Raw genomic sequence first — 22,583 nt, 5'->3', positions numbered from 1 at the left:
AATGATGTCCGACAATCTAACATTTAGGGAGCATAACCAAGCAAATATTGCGTCATCCAGAAAAATGATAGGATGGAGTACGAGAACTTTCAAATCCAGGGATCCCATCTCAATGGTTGTACTCTTCAAGTCACGAGAACACAGAGAACATATATGGCACGCATAGACAAGATAAAACACCTAAATTATTGGGATTGTCTCAAAGCTCTCCAAATGTACTCTCTAGAAAGGAGACGATAGAGATACCAAATAATATACACATGGAAAATACTGGAGGGCCAAGTCCCAAATCTACACAGTAAAATAACAACGTACTGGAGTGAACGATATGGAAGAAAATGCAAGATTGAACCAGTGGAGAGCAGAGGTGCCATAGGCACAATCAGAGAACACTATAAACATCAGAGGTCCGCGGTTGTTCAACGTCCTCCCAGCGACTATAAGAAATATTGCCGGAACAGCCGTGGACATCTTCAAGAGAAAACTGGACTGTTTTCTAAGAGAAGTTCCAGATCAGCCGGGCTGTGGTGGGTATGTGGGCCTGCGGGTCGCTCCAAGCAACAGCCTGGTGGACCAAACTCTCACGAGTCGAGCCTGGCCTCGGGCCAGGCTTGGGAGTAGAAGAACTCCCAGAACCCCATCAACCGGGTATCAACCAGGTATCAACCAGTCAGGGCACTCAGTCAGGACAGTCAGTCAGTCAGTCAGTCAGTCAGTCAGTCAGTCAGTCAGGGCAGTCTGCCTCCAAGGCCACCATCTGGTAGGGAAGGTAGCCGAAAATCTGAACCATATCAACACCGTATTGTAGTGTGTCCGTAGCGTGTGGGGAGGGGAAGCACACAGAGCACGAGCTCTGTGAAAAACAACACATATCTCGGGATATTTCAGTGATACAGGAACTAAACACAGTCAGATAACTCATAAAGTGCCTCTCAACTTATTAAACAATATACCATAGTGATTGCCATCCGACTTTTGTGCTTTAAGGAAATAACAAGTGAATTTTGTGGAGTCCACCTCGTGGTGCCAGAACCCACCCCATAGGACCACGTCCTGTGTGCCCACCATGTGTGTGTGGGTGTGCTTACTAGCAAATTGGTTTCCAACAAGTGTAATAGGGGAATGTGGATCGAGAAATTAGTAATAGAGAAAGTGAATACTATTGCAAGTCGGAAATAAAGTTTTCCGACTTGCTAGCCAGCAAGCTTGCTAGCCAGCCAACCTGCCTGCTAGGCTGCCAGCCCACCCACCTACTAGCCAGCCAGCCAGCCCACCTGCTAGCTAGCAAGCCTGCTTGCCAGCCAACCTGCCTGCTAGCCTGCCACTTGCCCGCAACATTTTGATGGCACTCTGGTATTTATGGACACTAGTTACAGTGAGTTTGAAACTAAGGGCATGATTAGCCAGTACAATTTGTATATGAAGTTTATTAAAGCAAGATCAAAGGAAATGAAACAAATGTTAATTAAAGAGTCTTTTGCAAAGGCTTCCAAGAAAGCTGGCATTGCCTCCCCTGCACCTGACTCATCACATGTTGACCCAAATGCTTCAACATCTGAGGTTACTTTATCACCATTATTCTCCACTTCAGTCAACCCAACACCATCAACCACCACCTCTTCCATGTAAATAACTATACTTCATCAACATTGATCATCAACATAACAAGTGGAAAATACTGTCTCATTTATGTTATGAACCTGGCGATTGTTTCCCCCTAGATTTTTTTGAATTTTCTCAATTTTTTCCCCGTTTATTTCTCTTTTTCTGAGGGAAGCCCCTTCGGCTCCCCGGAGCTTACTAGGCTGATATGCTAATGCCAGACTTTGGCATCAGTCATGTGTATGGAGATCTGTGGGCCTACTGGGGACCACAAGCCAGAACCTGGCCCCCTCAGAGAGGCATGGGGAGCAATGGCCTATAGTAACCCCTGTAATTACCTAAGTGTAATTACCCAAGTGTAGTTACAGGATGAGAGCTACACTTGTGGTGTCCCGTCTTCCCAGCACTCTTTGTCATATAACGCTTTGAAACTACTGACGGTCTTGGCCTCCACCTCTTTCCTCTGCTTTGTAGGCCATGGAGAAGACGTTTCTGTAGAACAATTTTATTGGAAAGTACAGGTATTGCGGTATTAATTGTTCCGTTGCCTGTTGTATACCTCGCCACCTTCCTTTTTATTATGTCTTTGACATAATAAAATGAGTGTACACGTGTTTACATTGGCCAGACTGGTAAATCTCTTTCTTCACGTTTAAACATTAATATGCTATTTGTACAGCCCAGCATTCCAGTGCCTTGTATTTACATTCCAGTTTATGTGATCTAAGAGAAATTGAGTTGAAATTGAGAGAAATACCTTGCTGTTATGGACACTAGGAAAACAAGGTATCAACAAATATATATGTCGACCTATTTATTATTGCATCATAGCTAAATTATTGTATATGACTTTAATAAAGTTTTACACTTAAACTTTCTCTTATTCTTACCCCTTTTCTTATTCTTGCCTTCCTCTTATTCTCATTCCATTCTTGCCTTTCATCTTATTCTTACTTTTATCTCTTACCTGCTCCTTACCTTTCATCTCACTCTCTTACCTTATTTATTTGTCTGTACCTTCCTCTCCTCTATCACATGATTTGATACTGGTCCAAGACGGACTGAAATGTTGTTGTTTTTCATTTTCCAATGTGTAATTTGGTCATCATTTGATAAAGTAATTTTATTCCTTTAGAGATGTGTTGTTGAAGACTTGCTGGCATCGCAATCCACTAAGAAGGCCACAGGTGTTGCAAATAATTGAACACCTAATTAATTATCCACGGTTGATTTCGCCGTGCTTAGATGGACCCCAGTCTTCAGTGCAGATTGAGGATACGTTATCACTTGAAATGAGAATTCCAGACAAGACCAGAAAATTATCCTTATCAATCAACAATCGGCTGCAGAATGTGGCATCTTCAAGTAGAAAGCGGTCAATGAGTGGTAATATGGTGATGAATATTCCACCCCTCACGACAAGTTTGAGTGAAGATGGCATGATCTCTGCACATTCCAACTTGGACGCTCTAAACTTAAATCATGTGATGCTTGAGGAAAGTGAAGTGGGAGAGGACCCTTTACTGCCCCCTGCTCAGTATGTCTCTTCAAGGTATATGTCTTTAGTACATAAAGACAATAAAGAAAAAGAGAAAGAAAGTTTAGTAAGTAGACAGCAGGGAGATTACTGTACCACAGATATATCTCGTGATTTATGGACTAGTGTCACGCCTGTATAGGGAAAGGCCCACTTAGGCCAATCTAAGTGACCAAAGTAGTGTTCTAGTGGTTTAGATGGCAGATTATTGCTGTACACTGAAGTTTCCTAATGGAGGCGCTCAAGACCAGATCTTAGCAGCGAAGCATGTGTCATGTACAGTACTCAAATGCTAATCTTTTTCTGGTCATTCTATTTTATATTATTTAAGTGTTATTTATTAGATTTTGTTACTCAGAATGGTGTAAATATTCTTAAATAGCACAGAAGAAATGCTTGCTGATAATAGTTTGCATTCTATGCTGTGGATATCAACACTGCAGATGGCATCTATCAGTATTATCTCATTATGCAAGGGGATTCATATGCAAGCTCTGATGCAATATGAATCATTGTTTTAAGACAGCTATCATGTGCCAATGCTGAAGATAAAACCTCGCGGGTGAATGGCAGTTGTTGCTGTGAAGTGAAGCAATTCTGCAGTTCTGGGCCCACAATATTCCTCCAATCCCTTTTTTTCACTCCATGGTTACTGCTGATTATAGATGTCTTGATGTAATTTTATTGATCTAAAGCTCTTGGATTTTTGAGCACTATTTTGCAAACTTTTAATAAAGATATATATTTAGTATATTACTAAATACAATGCCAAAGTTTTATGTTTAGTATATAGATTTTTTCCATCATTTTCTGTCTGTTTTTTGAGGTATTTATGTATATTGAGGCAGTAACATTGTTTACAATAGTCCTGGTGTGCCGTGAGCATGAAGCATACTTCTGGCAAGATGCGTCACGTTCATTGCCTTTGACTAAGTTGCTGTCTATCAACTTTACTCCCTCTTCATACTTGTGAGGAAGAGCAGTTAAGTCTTAATAGTATTAATGAGTTGACTTAAATTTAACTTTAACAGTGCATGTCCAGCACATTAACTTTATTCTCAAATACATTCAATCTAGTATGTATACAAATATGCATAGAAAACATCAAGATGAGATTAGATTAGATTTGTAGACAGTGTTTTGTCTGTAAGATTTGATCAAGTCCTTACAGATAAAGTGTTAAACACTAATAGTCTTCTCACATCCTGGTATTTGTCTACATTGTTGGCAGCACTTTTTGCTCTCTTCATTCATCCTAATATGCAACTCTCACAGCCTGAATGGGGTAAGGTCTATGTAATCAAGTTTACTTCTGTTAAAAGGAGAAAGTGATGTGATAAATGGCAAGGTTTGTCTTCTTCCTTAACACTTATAATTTCCTGCCTTATCTTTGGAGTGAATCGACTTTTTCCTTCTTTTTTTCTATTTAATTTATCTAATTTTCCAAATTACCTCAAAATATACTCCATGCCAAGACAGAAAATATTTTCTTGGTTCACCAATAAATAATCAGATTCTTGCTTCCGAGACTCATTTTATGTGACATGTTCATGCCAAATGATGCTTACAGCAAGAACTCATTATGCATTCATTGTCATATTAATTGACTGAGAAGTGACAGTGATTTAATACAAGTGCTTTGCAACAAATGTTAAATTAGATGGTAGCATAAAATAATAAAAGGTTCCATTAGGTAAAATTTGCTCTAGGAAATTGCTCTTGATGTAAACACAACAGACATTGAGGTTGTGGTATTAGGTGCATAGTGGTGCCCTAAGTCTGTGCTGCTGGACTGATACGGGTCACATGGTTGAAGGTTGCAAACAAGAGCTTCTCTCGGCATTGCTGCTCCCTTGTGGTCATTATTTGCCATAGTGATAAATGTGGTTTAAGGGTCACTATGCTAGGTATGTGCTAAGCACACCCATCTATCTACATATGTACAGTGCTATAGCTTTTAGGACATAATCATGCATAACACAGTGTACATGCTTTCATCACCAAATTCTTGTTTTCCATAGCAGTCATGAAAAGGGTTGTGTACATCTTCTGATTTGTGTAATTAATTCGTAGTCTTTGCTTGTAGTCAGCAATGTTTATTTTATCATTGCTTCTTTTTGTGCCAACAGTTACAACTTAATGGTTATGCCAGGAAGTGGGTTGTTGTAACTCATTTCAGAAAATATAAAATTTATCTGGTAGTATCAGCAAAATCTATAAATTTATTTTGTTTTTCTGTACTGTACCAGTATTTAGAATTTGTATAAAAATGTTTCACAAGGCCATTTTTGTGGGTGAAGGAGCCGACTGCTTTTTCACAAATCATCTCCAAAGAAAATATTGATTTTAAGTGAAAGCTAACTATTTATCGTGTGAATAAAAGTAGTAAGTTTCCATAATTTTTATTTAAACGGTGGTGCCAAGAAAATGGGGAGAAATCTCTGTATACTGTATGTCTTGTGTATATACAGTACTGATTTTATATTCAAGTTTAGTATCTGGTCTCCATATGCCCCTTAGTCTATTCTGTTTTACTCCTCAGGAATTTTAGCCATGTGGCCCATTACTGTTGCTTCCTTGAATAACCTGTTGGCATTTAGAACAGTATGCAAATCAGTTGAAGAAAGTTTACATTTAATTCTTTAAATAAGCTTAAATTCCAGAAATTTTTGGAAGCACCTACTTTTATGGAAAGTTGTGCAGAATGGTAAGATTTTGCTAGTTACCAGAAAGTTTGAAACTTTCTTTACTTCAAACATTAAATGATTTTTTTTAATATGAATAGATTTAATTATAATTTAACAAAAGTTTATATATTACTGTGACTGTCATGAATGCTGTCTACATTCTCATATAATTCTGAAATGGATAATCTAACTCAAATAGTTTCTTGTTCATTATAAGATAATTATTTAAAAAAAGTTAGTTCTTATATATTTATTTTTGTTAAGAAAAATATTGTTATTATTAATTAAATGGGTCTCCAAGAATAAACATGTCAAGTGTTATGGTGTCAGGTCATTTAATTTGACAGAATATTTACATACAGTCAGAACAACTATCTTCAGGGAAAATGTTACGAAATATATATTGATTTTTTAAATTGTATATATTTAATGCTCAAATTCATTGAAGTATACTATAGTATGAACATTTCAGTAGTATTAATATGTATTGAAATAATTATATATATATATATATATATATATATATATATATATATATATATATATATATATATATATATATATAATATATATATATATATATAATATATATATATATATATATATATATATATATATATATATATATATATATATATATATATATATATATATATATATATATATATATATGTCGTACCTAGTAGTCAGAACGCACTTCTCAGCCTACTATGCAAGGCCCAATTTGCCTAATAAGCCAAGTTTTCATGAATTAGTTGTTATTCGGCTACCTAACCTACCTAACCTAACCTAACTAAACTTTTTCGGCTACCTAACCCAACCTAACCTATAAAGATAGGTTAGGTTAGGTTAGGTAGGGTTGGTTAGGTTCGGTCATATATCTACATTAATTTTAACTCCAATAAAAAAAAATTACCTCATACATAATGAAATGGGTAGCTTTATCATTTCATAAGAAAAAAATTAGAGAAAATATATTAATTCAGGAAAACTTGGCTTATTAGGCAAATCGGGCCTTGCATAGTAGGCTGAGAAGTGCGTTCTGGCTACTAGGTACGACATATATATATATATATATATATATATATATATATATATATATGTCGTACCTAGTAGCCAGAATTCACTTCTCAGCCTACTATGCAAGGCCCGATTTGCCTAATAAGCCAAGTTTTCCTGAATTAATATATTTACTATAATTTTTTTCTTATGAAATGATAAAGCTACCCATTTCATTATGTATGACGTCAATTTTTTTTTATTGGAGTTAAAATTAACGTAGATATATGACCTAACCTAACCAACCCTACCTAACCTAACCTAACCTATCTTTATTGGTTAGGTTAGGTTAGGTAGCCGAAAAAGTTAGGTTAGGTTAGGTTAGGTAGGTTAGGTAGACGAAAAACAAATAATTCATGAAAACTTGGCTTATTAGGCAAATCGGGCCTTGCATATTAGGCTGAGAAGTGCGTTCTGGCTACTAGGTACGACATAATATATATATATATATATATATATATATATATATATATATATATATATATATATATATATATATATATATATATATTGTATATATGTTGTGCCTAGTTGCCAAAATGCGCTATTTGGCCTACTATGCAAGGCTCGATTTGTCTAATAAGCCAAGTTTTCATGAATTTATATATTTTTCCTTATTTTTTCTTATGAAATGATAAATCTATCCATTTCATTATGTTTGAGTTCATTTTTTTTAATTTGAGTTTAACCCTTAACCCTTAACATGCTCAGGGTTTAATATCCTGTCATCCCCACAGGCGTGTCATTTTGAAAAAAATAAAATTATTTTTTCTTCCTAACCTGTTAATTTGTGTTCACTGATCACGGGAAAAATAATAAAAAAATAGTAAGTGGCATATATTGCCCGCTATTGGGTGGGGAAGTCTGGCAAATTATAGGCGCTGACTCAGCATGCGTCCCAGGCGATTTGTTGCTCGCCAGCTGTCAGGCCGGAGTTGCCACAAAGAGATAATTACCTAATTATTTCAATGTCTCTGATTTTTCATAGTTTTTTTGCTGTAATATTATTCAATAGTGTGTAGTTTGATATATTTATATAATAAAATGAGTGAATCATTGCTGTACTCAAAAATATGGTGTGCATATTGTTGATTCAATTATGTTCATCAATCAGTGAACAAATACTTTGTCGGTTATTACACTATATACACAGGTTATATATAAGTATCTGCATGTTTTGTTCACTATAACGAACCACTAAGTAGCTATTATGAGTCAAAAAGTAACGAGGAATGACCGCCGTGTACCAGCCAGCCACTCCCGCCCTCCCTCCAGTCATCTGACTCGCCCACATTCTCCTCCCACAATACTGTTTTTGCTATAATTCACTATATACAGACGTTATATATAAGTATCTACATGTTTTGTTCACCATAACTGTACATCTAAGCTTGTATGGTGAGTAAAGGCACAAAGACGTAGGACCTCACACAGTCAGCTGATGGCTACCGCCCTCAAGGCCAGACGCACTAATATTTCTCCTCCAACAATACTGTGTGGTGTTATTATGCTATATATCTTATATACAGACATTATATATAAGTATTTACATGTTTTGTTCACCATAACTGTACATCTAAGCTTGTATGGTGAGTAAAGGCACAAAGACGTAGGACCTCTCACAGTCAGCTGATGGCTGCCGCCCTCAAGGCCAGACGCACTAATATTTCTCCTCCAACAATACTGTGTGGTGTTATTATGCTATATATCTTATATACAGATGTTATATATAAGTATTTACATGCTTTGTTCACCATAACTGTATATCTAAGCTTGTATGGTGAGTAAAGGCACAAAGACGTAGGACCTCACACAGTCAGCTGATGGCTACCGCCCTCAAGGCCAGACGCACTAATATTTCTCCTCCAACAATACTGTGTGGTGTTATTACGCTATATACACACATTATATATAAATATCTACCAGTTTTATTCACCATACTTGTACAAATAAACTGGTATGATGCCCAAAGACCATCGTGGTAATCAGTAAACAACACCGTCGTCTGCACGGTGGCGTCGTGCAGACGACGCCACCGCCCTCACCAAAATGGCGGCTCCAAACCTTCTCTTGCTGTTTATACCCTCTATACACACGTTATATATAAGTATCTACATTTGTGTTCACCATAGTGAACCACTAAGCTGGAATGCTGAGTGCAGTCAATAAAAGGTGGCCACACACAGTCAGAAGACATCGCCACCACCCTCCCTCCCACAGCATTACTCCTCCCTCCATGGCGCACAGCGCTAAATATCACCACAATCCTGCTATTATCAGAACCCTGGTCAGTTTTATCACAGTCAGGGGTCTTCTGTAATAATATCATCGCTACATAATAGCATGAACAAGTATATTTTGGCATTTTTAGGCGATGCTGTGGTCACAAGCTGAACAGCAGTGCTGTTAGCTCATGCTGCGTGCATCAGGCTTGGTTGCTCACTCAATACTGAGGCCAATAACACCCGGGAGTTTGGCCCACGATTTTTTTTTAAAATGGCGTCTGTTTACAAGAGCCCTGATGAAGGTGTGGTGAACCCCGTGTATCTGTGGGCCGTTTAAATCTTGCGTAGTACTCCAACACGTCTTATGACGTGTTGCGCACTTTTTCGGTAACGTCATATGACGTGTTGCGCAGTTTAAGGGTTAAACTAACATAGTTAGTTACTATATGACCGAACCAAACCAACCCTTCCTAACCTATCTAAACCTAACCTAAACTTACATAACTAAATCAACAATTTATGTTCTTGATATAATATAATGATAAGAATTCAAAAAAAGCAATTGGAAACTATTTATTGAAAATAAGGAAAATCACTCGGCCTATTAGGCAAATTGGGCCTTGCATAGTAGGCAGAGAAGTGCGTTCTGGCTACTAGGTACGACATATATATATATATATATATATATATATATATATATATATATATATATATATATATATATATATATATATATATATATATATATATATGTATATATATATATATATATATATATACAGTGGCATCTCGACTTACGATTGCCTCTACTTACAATAATTTCGAGTAACGATGTAAATTTCAACGAAAAATGCAACTCGACATACGATGGTGTCGTCGACTTACTATATTTATTGGTACACGTTCAGGTCAACCGAGCGCGTGGTTCCCGGTCACGCGGCCGACCTGCCTTAGTTTACTACAGCTGCCAGCTTAGTGACGATCGCGCCTATAAGAAATTTCGCTTTTGTGGTGATTTTTTGCATTTTGAACATTAAAGTAATTATTATATATCATGCCATGAGTCCCTGGAAAGTCAGTGGTAAGACTCAACATATGAGATCCCATGTAAGGATGAACTTACCATAGAGCAGAAACAAGAGATCATTCGTAATTATGAAGATGGTGTGCGGGTTGTTGGACTGGCTAGGCAGTACAACAAATCTCAGTCAACGATATATGCCATACTGGCTAAGAAAAAGGGCATTATGGGTGCTAAAGTGATGCATCATTACAGACAAAAGTTAAAACGAAGGGAAAAACAAATGTCTCTTGACAAATTTGTAGTGAGACAAACAAGCACTGAACCACAACCAGGTCCTAGTGGTAATCAGGCAAAACGTAGGAGATAGAGTACCCCAGAGAAAACATCACTGCCTGATGTGATAATGGAAGGGGACTTCCCTTCCAAACAGTAACACCTCTCCTCCCCCCCTTCATCACCATCTTCCACATGCCATCAAGAGCCCTCCATAAAGGTAAGATAAACTTAGGTACTGTATTGTAGTTAGAAAAAACATTGTATTCAGTATAAAATATATTTGTATGATAATATTTTGGAGGGTGGGGAACGGATTAATTCGATTCCCTTTATTTTTTATGGGAAAAATCGCTTCAACTTACGATATTTTGACTTACGATCCGTCTCTGGGAATGGATTAGCATCGTAAGTCGAGACCCCATTGTATATATAATTTATTTGTTATAATAAATACATGCATGGAAATTGAAACTTAAAATATGCTTATTTAAATAAGCTTAATACAATTCAAATTAATCACATGTCTTTTTATAATATAGAAATTTATTTTCTAGAGGTGTCAGTATCTGCATTTCATTGGAAAAGACAAAAGTTACTTCAATATACTGTATTTAATAACAACAAGGCCCTTGAAATGTTAATAGTGGAATAAGGCTTAATGATGACAGAATTCAATTTTTTATCCAGCAATACATAAATACTGAGTCGAGCTAAGTAAAATAAATATTGTATTTTTGGCAATACATCTCCTGGTGATTAATTAAGTTTTAGTTTAGTTTATTTGTTATAGTCAATTGTGCCTACATGTGGCCAGCTTTATATATGAGCAGAACATATTTATGATTCCTTGTATAGTGAATTGTATCAGGGAAACTGGAATATAAAATAAAAAATAAAGAATAAAGTAACCTAAATATATATATAATGTTCTATTCTAACTTAACTAGTGCAAAGAGAGAATCTCGAAGTCACTTGTTACATTACTTTATACTATATCCATTATCTTCATTACTCATTAACTTTAATACTTTGTCTCTTCATTTAATAATATATTTGTGTATCATTTGTCTCCACAATGGTGGTTCTTCTTATAATATCCAGTATCATACTCATTTTTCTTATATTCTCACACTTTCCTAATCAATTTTCATTGTTCATAAAAATATATTGTTAGGAACATTTGCATTCCTTCTGGTAGATCAAATTGTAATGTCAATGGAAATACACTGGCTGAGGCAAACTTTTTATTCTTAGTCTCCTTCAATATGTCTACTATTTGACACATTCCCAACATTCCTTCTTTTCCTTGAAAATTTCTCTAACATTGATTCAATAATTCTCCAACCATTCAATCTGCTCACATCTCCAGTAAGTTCATTAATTCTCATTGTGTCCATCCATTCACTTAGACTTATTGGGAGAGTGATGGCTACCCTTCTTGCTTATTAGTATTAGACCTTTGATAGTCCAAGTGGTCAGGCATTGTCCTTCATTCCGTCCTTCAATCCCAGCTCCTATTCTGTTCTCATATTCCTTTCATGCTTTATATTGTCATTCTGTGTTAATGCTTGCTCTTTATAAATTACCTCTTCTTAGCTCCAACATGTTGCCCTCAGTCTTTCATCATACCATCAAAATTCCCTTAATAATAAATCATTTTAGGTCTTCACTAATACTACTGAAAGGTCTTCCAACCATTCTTCAGTAATCCAGTAATCAGACACTGTACTGCATTGCCCAAAGATACCTCAGTAACATTCATCCAACGTTTCATCTCAAACAATTCTCTATATTTTCTAGTTTGACTCATAGTGCTCACAATCATTATTTGTCCAACACATTTTTGACAGTTTTCAACGCTTAAAATGTCTTCTCTTCCATTAACACTTCAGTAAATATTTATTAAATGCTCAAAGCTTCAAGTCCTCTCCATTGCATCTTTATAAAAAGCTCTCAAGTATTACCTTAACATATACACCTCATCAGTACTTCTCCAGTACTTAATACAGTACCAAATTTGAGTCTGCATTATTGTACAATATTGCAGACCTCCTCCTCTACTGCATCTTCATTCTCTTCCTCCTCAAAACTCCTCCTAATGTGCTCCTATTCTGCCTAATACTTCCATTTTCTGTCATCCTACTCCAACTTCCCCACATCTGCTTCTTTTCTACCATCACCAGATGCTAAACATATTTTTCAATTGTGGAGATAGATACATATCTGAGTTGCCTTCTTTTGATAGAAGCATATTTAGTTATTAATCTATCTCTTTAAAACTGTTCCAGTAATCAGTCACTACGTGAAGTAAATTTTGTCATATCTGTAGTCTTAGTCGAGTTCTCATTTTGTTACTGCTTAAGTACATTACTGTACTAGTGCTACAGCAGTATTGATGTACTACTATTTTGTCTGTAAACAGATTATGCACTCTAAATATCATTATTTCAAAATGCTTCTAAGGACCATGAACTAATCTCATTATCAGACATGCTGACATTGTCAGACATACTGGCATTTTCAGGCATACTGGCACTGTCAGACATGCTGATATTGTCAGACATACTGGCACTGTCAGGTATACTGGCACTGTCGGACATGCTGACATTGTCACACACATATTGTCATTGTCAGTCATGCTGGCATTGTCAGACATGCTGATATAGTAAGACATACTGACATTGTCAGACATGTTGACATTGTCAGACATACTGCCATTGTCAGATATACTGGCACTGTCAGACATGGTGGCATTGTCAGACATACTGGCATTGTCAAGATATACTGGCATTGTCAGACATACTAGCATTTGTCAGACATACTATCACTGTCAAGACATACTGGCACTGTCAGACATGTTGTCACTGTCAGACATACTGGCACTGTCAGACATGCTGACATTGTCAGACATACTGGCACTGTCAGGCATGTTGGCACTGTCAGACATACTGGCACTGTCAGACATGCTGACATTGTCAGACATGCTGGCATTAAGTTAGTGAGGAATGACTTTTAATTATTGTTTCAAGTCTGTAGACAATATTGATGAAGCTATCGCTGATGTTAAAATGAAATTGTTATACAGTATATAAAAGTGAATTTTAAGACTTTTCCTTTTTAATTCAATAACAGTTGGTATATTACATATATGAAATGGTTTTTTAATGCATGACTGTGTTTTTAATTGGTGATAAGAGATCAGAGGTTTCACAGTTCATTACTGTGTGCAAATTGGTACAGTAGTTGCTGCACTTGTGCCATATTATGATTCACTTCACGCAGGGCAAATGATGTTGATGTAATATTCAATATTGATTTAACATTGATTCTATGTTTACGAAACGTTGAAAAATTTGATCCGACGCTTAAACGTTGCTCAAACGTATTTTTGCCCACTGGAATTTAGTAATTATTTATATTACTGTATTGAAATTTTAAACTGTAAAACCTTCATAAATGGGTTTTAAATGATAATTTTACAAAAAATTACAATATATCCAAAATGCTTTATATTTATTATTTTTTTCTTGTGGCAAATAAAATACTATACAACCGTATAGTACATCTTTTAAAAAAAATCTGATTTGTAAATCTCTCAGAATTCTGGACATATTTTTATACAACTTTGGTTATAATGCTGATTACATTTAAGAAAAATATATCAAAGTTTTATAAATACAAATTATCCATTATCACCTCTGTAATTTAATTATTTTGAAGGTTTAGGGTTCTAAATCCCCTACTAAAATCTCATTTTTTTTTTTAGTATATCTTCAACACCAAAAGATGTGGTGGCAGTCTTTTTCTTAAGGCTCTGTTCTAGCTAGTATCTTCTCACATGCACTTTAACCTGTCTCCTATACTTACATTACCACCTCTCCCTCAAATTTACACTAACACCTCTCCCTCTTACTTATGCTAACACCTATTCCTTATACTTACACTACCACTTCTCCCTCATACTCACACTACAATCTTTCATTTTAAGGCTAAACTCATACTCTTTCTAAGGCTACACCTGCTAACTGCTTCCCTTTTAATTCTGTACTCACACTAGCCCTTTTCTTTTAAAGGCTTACTGTATTAGGCTACATTCAGACTTGCATCTTGGCCATACCCACACTTTAGTACCTTTTTTTAAGAATACATATTCACTTTGCAGAACCTCTTTTTTCTAATTAGTATACTACAGCATAGCCTAACTAATTCTATGCTCATATTGGAATGCCACTTATCTACTTCTATATTCACATTGGCATACAACTTATCTATGGCTATATTAACACTGAATTACTGCTTACTGTACCTATGTCTACACTCACTTTGGCACCAATTTTATGCAATATACTTTGTTTCATCCTTTAATCCTCAGAGTGCGACTAGAATCAAACTTGTTTTTGTGCATAAAAAAAACTCATCTTTTTTTTAGAAAAGGCAGATCCTCAATCAAATGTTAGGCAAATATATGCATCATATTTACCCTTATTTTGACCCAAACATTGGTCAACATTCCTTTTGGGACAAGTCAGAATTACATAGTGATAAAAGCCAGACCTGTGCAATTTTTTTTTTTACATGAAATATATTTAAAAGCAAGGTACAGGTATCTGTACATATTGGTATATAAATACAAAAATGTGTATTTAATATACAGTGAAGAGCGTTATGTTGGCCTAAGTAGGTGTGGTCGTCCTCATTTGTTAATGAGGGAATCAGGAGCTGAAGTTCATCTGACTCCAAATTATTTTGTGGCCTCCCATGACTGCTGAGCAACCTTGAGTTATTGGAACCATATGGACAACATTGGTATTTAAACATTGATTTAAATGTTTAAGTTTCTTCATTTGATGATGGCCACATTGCACTTGACAATTAATACATGGTGATGACTGCATTTTGAAGGTTAGAAGCTTAGTAATGTTTCCATTTCTCCTTAATTGCTCATCTTGTACTTCTGTAATTTTCACCAATTCTTTTCTCTTGCTCTTCTGTCACTCTCACTCTCACAAGTGGATCATTTCCTATATCCACTTGTGCTTCTGATTCATTTATGCCTCCCACCTTGCAGTGTACACACTGGCAGAGGCACCTCCCTCCATCTTCCCTTAACACAGGTGCACACTGGGCAAAATATTCAAGAGTAATTCAACGTCGAATCAACTTTCTCCTAACTTAAATGAACTTTTAGGATTCATACATCCAGCCTTGAGTGTGGGAAAGAGAGAAAAAGGTAGTGTTTTGCAGGTAGATTTAAAGTTCCTTTTGAGTATTAAATGTATTTTGTGTGTGTGTATATATAATATATATGTCGTACCTAGTAGCCAGAACGCACTTCTCAGCCTACTATGCAAGGCCCGATTTGCCTAATAAGCCAAGTTTTCATGAATTAATGTTTTTTCGACAACCTAACCTAACTTTTTCGGCTACCTAACCTAACCTAACCTATAAAGATAGGTTAGGTTAGGTTAGGTAGGGTTGGTTAGGTTCGGTCATATATCTACGTTAATTTTAACTCCAATAAAAAAAAATTGACCTCATACATAATGAAATGGGTAGCTTTATCATTTCATAAGAAAAAAATTTGAGAAAATATATTAACTCAGGAAAACTTGGCTTATTAGGCAAATTGGGCCTTGCATAGTAGGCTGAGAAGTGCGTTCTGGCTACTAGGTACGACATACAGTATATATATATATATATATATATATATATATATATATATACTGAATTCATTTACAGTATGTATATATATTTTATGTTATTTATGCCATTATATATGTGAAAGATGTTTTCATAAGTATAAGTTTGTAATGTAAGTCCTCTAACTGCAATGTCTATTTTATATTCAAAGTATTTCAGCTCATTAAATTTACCAGATATATTTATGTACACAGTTGCATATATCATATATTTATATTCATACATGCATATTCAATATTTTTACATAAACACACACACACACACCCAAAAATGTATATGTATCTTATTGTTTCTGAGTTTGAACATGTTTACATTATTTTATTGTAATAGTATGTGATTTTAAGAGTACTTAAAACTATAGAAAATTAAAAAAGTTTAAAGTTGAAATGTTTGTTTTCACGTGTGGGGTAGTAGAAAATGTACACATCTTGCTGAAATTTGTAAATGGAATTAATGAAATTATTGTTTTTTATATGAAAAACTTATTCCTGAAGAAAATATCTGCTAATTTATGTTAGTTCACATATGAAGTAAACACTTAACATAATGTGGCTATTGCAAATGTTCACCTTGCAAGCAATTGTTTCTTTAATTAATTCAAAGCAGCTAGATAAGGACACTGGATACTTATAAGAGATTTCTACACAAGAATTAGGTTGTATGCAGATAATTGTACATGTATTATGTTACAAGGGTTCCAGCAAATCCAGTGTGGTGATGTATATATTTTTGAGTTCTTTAACAATCCTTTCAGATGATTGAATATGTATGAGACAATATTTTATCTTTGATATTTCATTTGGGCTATATTACTTGGCAATCAGGATATGGGGTAGCACAAGATGAAAAAAGGCAAATTTGCTTACTGTACTGTACTTTTAAAATCACATAGTATCCTAAGTGGCAAAAGTTAGTATGCTGATCATTTTGAAATTAAATTTAATTAAATTCATGTCACAATGGGGAAAACTTTTTGTTAAGCACTGTTGGAAGAGCTAAGGGTGTTAGTTATGGTAACTGTTTATTGATTGTATGTAAGAACTTTTGTTTTGACCAGTGCCAGGTTGGACCACACTTGGTGTACTGCTGAGATATATGATGAATTCTCTCTCTGGATAATTTGTTTCTTGTGAATTTAAATTGCATAATATATATATATATATATATATATATATATATATATATATATATATATATATATTTATATATATATATATATATATTTATATATATATATATATATATATATATATATATATATATATATATATATATATATATATATATATATATATATATATATATATATATATATATATATATTTATATATATATATATATATATATTTATATATATATATATATATATATATATATATATATATATATATATATATATATATATATATATATATATATATATATATATATATATATATATATATATGTCGTACCTAGTAGCCAGAACGCACTTTTCAGCCTACTATGCAAGGCCCGATTTGCTTAATAAGCCAAGTTTTCATGAATTAATGTTTTTTCGACTACCTAACCTACCTAACCTAACCTAACCTAACTTTTTCGGCTACCTAACCGAACCTAACCTATAAAGATTGATTAGGTTAGGTTAGGTAGGATTGGTTAGGTTCGGTCATATATCTACGTTAATTTTAACTCCAATAAAAAAAAATTGACCTCATATATAATGAAATGGGTAGCTTTATCATTTCATAAGAAAAAAAATAGAGAAAATATAATAATTCAGGAAAACTTGGGTTATTAGGCAAATCGGGCCATGTATAGTAGGCTGAGAAGTGCGTTCTGGCTACTAGGTACGACATATATATATATATATATATATATATATATATATATATATATATATATATATATATATATATATATATATATATATATATATATGTCGTACCTAGTAGCCAGAACGCACTTCTCGGCCTACTATTCAAGGCCCGATTTGCCTAATAAGCCAAGTTTTCCTGAAATCATATATTTTCTCTAATTTTTTTCTTATGAAATGATAAAGCTACCCATTTCATTATGTATGAGGTCAATTTTTTTTATTAGAGTTAAAATTAACATAGATATATGACCGAACCTAACCAACCCTACCTAACCTAACCTAACCTATCTTTACAGGTTAGGTTAGGTTAGGTAGCGGAAAAAGTTGGGTTAGGTTAGGTTAGGTAGGTTAGGTTGCCGAAAAACAATTAATTCATGAAAACTTGGCTTATTAGGCAAATCGGGCCTTGAATAGTAGGCTGAGAAGTGCGTTCTGGCTACTAGGTACGACATATATATATATATATATATATATACAGTATATATATTATTGAGATTGGGCTCTTTTTGTGTACTGTTTTTCATGTGAATTTGCATGAGTGAGTTTGTGAGTGAGTGTGTGTGTGTGTGTGTGTGTGTGTGTGTGTGTGTGTGTGTGTGTTTAACTATATGTATATATTTGATTCGGAAAGTATGTTTTTCTAATACATACAAATCAGTATTTATATAAGTACACACACAAGCTTTTATACTCACAATTACTCAGATACTTTTACAAGTGAAGAATGTGCATGATGCAAGTGAGTAAATATCATTTTGATAATTTAAGCTGTATGGTATGCATTACTTGATAAAAAAGAAATGCTCTGACATCTGATACACTTGGCTATTTGCATTCCACACTTTCTTTGGCCATTTTTTGAAAACAGGATAATCAGCGTATGTTTTCTGTTGGTTTCTTAGATCCATAGACGAAGGGTACCTCAAGAGCTTGCTCACTTCAGGTGTTTTGCTCGTAGATATTTTAGTTTCTATAGTTCAGGTTCAACAATAAAATTAATTTTGATAACATAAATAATAATTTTGTGTTTATTTAAAATATAAAAAGTTAGAATTATATTTACTTAGGCAATATTGTGAGTCAAACACATCATTACATCATCATTTGTATATTGTGTGAATTTACTGTATATTGCTCAATTTGTAATGAAAAAATACTTGACTGTTCATTTTCCCCACTAATAAAATACAATAAAGCTGTAAATGTTTCTAAACTACCTGCAAATTCTTACGACACAATTTTTTTTAATAAAATCATATCTTATGGTTTGTGGAATCAAGACCAAATAACTGTTATTTTTTACATTTTCATGTGTCAGATGGACCCTGAAAAGTTCATAAACACATGGCATTTCTTTAGACAGGCCAGGCTATGAATACAGTATGCAAAGTACATGGCAATAAACTGTCTTTTTTTTTTCCATCATGTTAACTATATTTTGTGTGTCTGTTTATATTGTATTGAACTATATGTATTAACTGTCCCCATTAAGAGCTCTTGGAATGTGCTCACATGAAATAAAGGCAAATAATCATCCACTAAACTCCCTCCTTACACTATAAAAGTTTGGTTGCAGGCATTTTACTAACACTCCTTAGTGGTACTATTTATAGCTTACCTCTGCTGTGGATTTTAAATTAATCCACACATGAACACAGGACACATAGTGGTCTTTCACTTGAATTGTCAGCGACAGGACGCAGCATTTTACTGCTCCTGTTATTGTCACTTTCATAGAGGTGGGAGTAACTAGGTAGTGGGAATTGTTTCCTGCATTGTGAGAGCAGTTTTTGGTATTCGGGAGTAGCACTCTCTTATGGTGATTAGAGAATCCATACAGTCACTAACGCTGCAGTCATCATTGCCCATCACGAGGACTTGTTCCTTCTCCGGGAAGATTTCTATCTTGATGAATAAACAACTCTACAACTCCTGGATTGTCCTTCTCTGCTTGCCAGTTAAGAGACTACAGTATTTATGTCCATAGAGCAGCTCAATTTAACCACATGACCAGGGCCGAATTACCCAATAAGCAATTAGGCCATAGCCTAGGGCCCACCAGCAAATTTTTTTGTACCATAAAAATGGACAATATGGCCTCAATGTATTCTATTGCAAAACAATTTATAATGTAACTTGAATAATTAATTATTACACATTATGTGAGCTGTCAGCATGTACATACGTGTTTAGCCTATAAATAGCCACACTAACCCATGGGTGGTGCCCATTTAGCTGTTTCGGCCTAGGACTTAAAAAAAAAAACAGCGGTGAATGTAATGAAATGCCATTTTCTGGGTAAGTACCGGAGGCTCCCCAGAGCTTCCCAGGCTGATATGCTAATGTCAGACTTTGGCATCAGTCATGTGTATGGAGTTCTTAGGCCTACCGGGGACCACGGCCAGAACCGGGCCCCCTCAGAGAGTCAAAGGGAGCAATAGTCTATAGAAACCCCGTGTGGTTGGAAGCATTCTATGTCTGCCATCAACCGGAACAGGCACCCAGAAAAGCAAGCGCCTCAAAACAAACCCCTATTCTGATTAAAATTGCTACCAAAACCTGAACTAGTGGATAGAACTCCCCAACAGAAAACAAGCAAACTAGTGTGACGTCACACGTCGCAGTGCCGCTGTCTGCGCAGCTTCCCCTGCCCAGACTTCCCCCTGGGGAGTCCCAGACCCCCACGCCAGCTACCCATACCTCAGTTCTTGAGGCTTGATGTCAAAAACGCAAAAAAAACGCCGACCGGAGGAAGGGAGGGATGCCAGGGAGCCTCGGGGACTCACCCAGAAAATGGCATTTCTTTACATTCATGCTTATAACATGCTTAAAAGAAATTAGAACTAGAGACTGCTGTGGGGAGTATATCTTCGCCAGCTTCAGAGTCAAGGGTGCCGAGTCTGTCCTGTCTGTGGGTACAGTCTATAGAATTCCTAACACTGATGTATCTGAATTCAACTCAAACCTTAGAAATCTAATACTCGATAACAGACTGAACAAAAACCATCTAATAATCGCAGGGGACTTTAATATTGACCTCTGTGAGCCTGAACATCCTACTGCTGTTAGCTTCCTCAACTGTATGAATTCCTGCTTCCTCATACCCTTAATCACTAGACCTACTAGAATCACTGATAGTACTGCCACGACTCTAGATCACATCTGGACAAACATAACCTCTCTGCTTACTTCAGGTATAATCACCGATAGCACTACAGACCATTACCCCACATTTCTCTTAACTAACATTAGCAAACCACCACTAGAGTCAAGGGAGTTAAGTTTTAGGCTGCACAATGAAACTGCTATAGACAATTTTATAACTGCTGCTGATAATGTCAACTTGGAGTCCGAGTTAGGTAACATAGGGGATATCAACCTAGCAGTGCAATCTTTTCTTCGAAAAACTCTTAGCCTTTATAACACCCACTGTCCTATGCTTACAAAACAAATCACAACCAAAAGGCTTAACAATCCCTGGCTTACAAAGGGAATACTTAAATCCATTAATAAAAAACATGACCTTGAGAAAAAGTATAGGTTAGGAATTGTCTCCAAAGAATTCTCAAAGAATTACTCATTATTGCTATCTAAGATAATTAGACGAGCCAAAACTAAATACTACGAAGATAAATTTACCCATATAAAGAGCAACATTAAAAAAACTTGGAGCACAATTTCACAAATATTGGGATCAAAAAAGACTTTAAATAACAAACCAACACTCCTTTCCAATAACGATAGTCAGCTTTCAGCCTCAGATTCTGCTATTGAGTTCAATAGGTTCTTCTCTTCCATTGGGTCATCCCTTGCAAATGATATTCCATCTTCCAGTACTGACGTTAAGGACTATCTCACAGGGAACTATCCACAGTCTCTGTAACTAAAGCCTATTAATTCCACTGACATCAATGAGATAATCCTTTCCCTTAAAACCAAGTCTAGTGCCCTTGAGGAGATACCAACTTTAATTTACAAAAAAGCCTCCCGATCTTTAGCCCCTGCTATTGCTTATTTGCTCTTCAACAAGTCACTTGAACTCCAAACCTTTCCAGATATTCTAAAAAAAAGTGAGAGTAACGCCTGTCCACAAATGTGGTGATCTCACAGATGTTAACAACTACAGACCTATATCAATCCTGCCAAACTTGTCAAAAATTTTTGAAAACTAATCTATAAGCAGCTTTACTCTTATCTAGCCAAACACAATATACTTAGCCCTTGCCAATATGGCTTCAGACCCAAAAAAAGCACAAACGATGCACTTATTAGTATGCTTAACTCGATTCATACAGCTCTTGATAAAAATGAGTTCCCTGTTGGGTTATTTGTGGACCTGCGTAAAGCTTTTGATACTGTCAACCACCAAAACCTTCTTCTTAAATTACATCATTATGAAGTCAGAGGACACTCCCTACAATACCTCAAATCCTACCTTACTGACAGGCTCCAATATGTTTGTGAATAATACAATTTCTCCCACCCTACCCATCAACATTGGTGTTCCTCAGGGCAGCATACTTGGCCCTCTCCTCTTTCTCATCTACATTAATGACCTTCCAAATGCCTCCCAACACCTCAAACCAATTCTATTTGCTGACGACACAACCTTCAT

General features: G+C 35.3%; 1 protein-coding gene across 1 annotated transcript in view; it reads left to right on the top strand.

The window, feature by feature from the left end:
* LOC123763973 (uncharacterized) overlaps positions 1–22,583 on the top strand; it is a 298,070-nt gene that overhangs the window by 259,977 nt on the left and 15,510 nt on the right. The window contains exon 26 of the mRNA XM_069330107.1: positions 2,738–4,424. Coding sequence (XP_069186208.1) covers positions 2,738–3,281 — 544 coding nt within the window. The 3' untranslated portion in view covers positions 3,282–4,424. The remainder of the gene's footprint in view (positions 1–2,737; positions 4,425–22,583) is intronic.

Source organism: Procambarus clarkii, chromosome 23 (assembly GCF_040958095.1).
Source record: "Procambarus clarkii isolate CNS0578487 chromosome 23, FALCON_Pclarkii_2.0, whole genome shotgun sequence".
NCBI lineage: Eukaryota > Metazoa > Arthropoda > Malacostraca > Decapoda > Cambaridae > Procambarus > Procambarus clarkii.
Note: the sequence above shows the minus strand (reverse complement) of the source record. Positions and strands in the feature narration are given on the sequence as shown.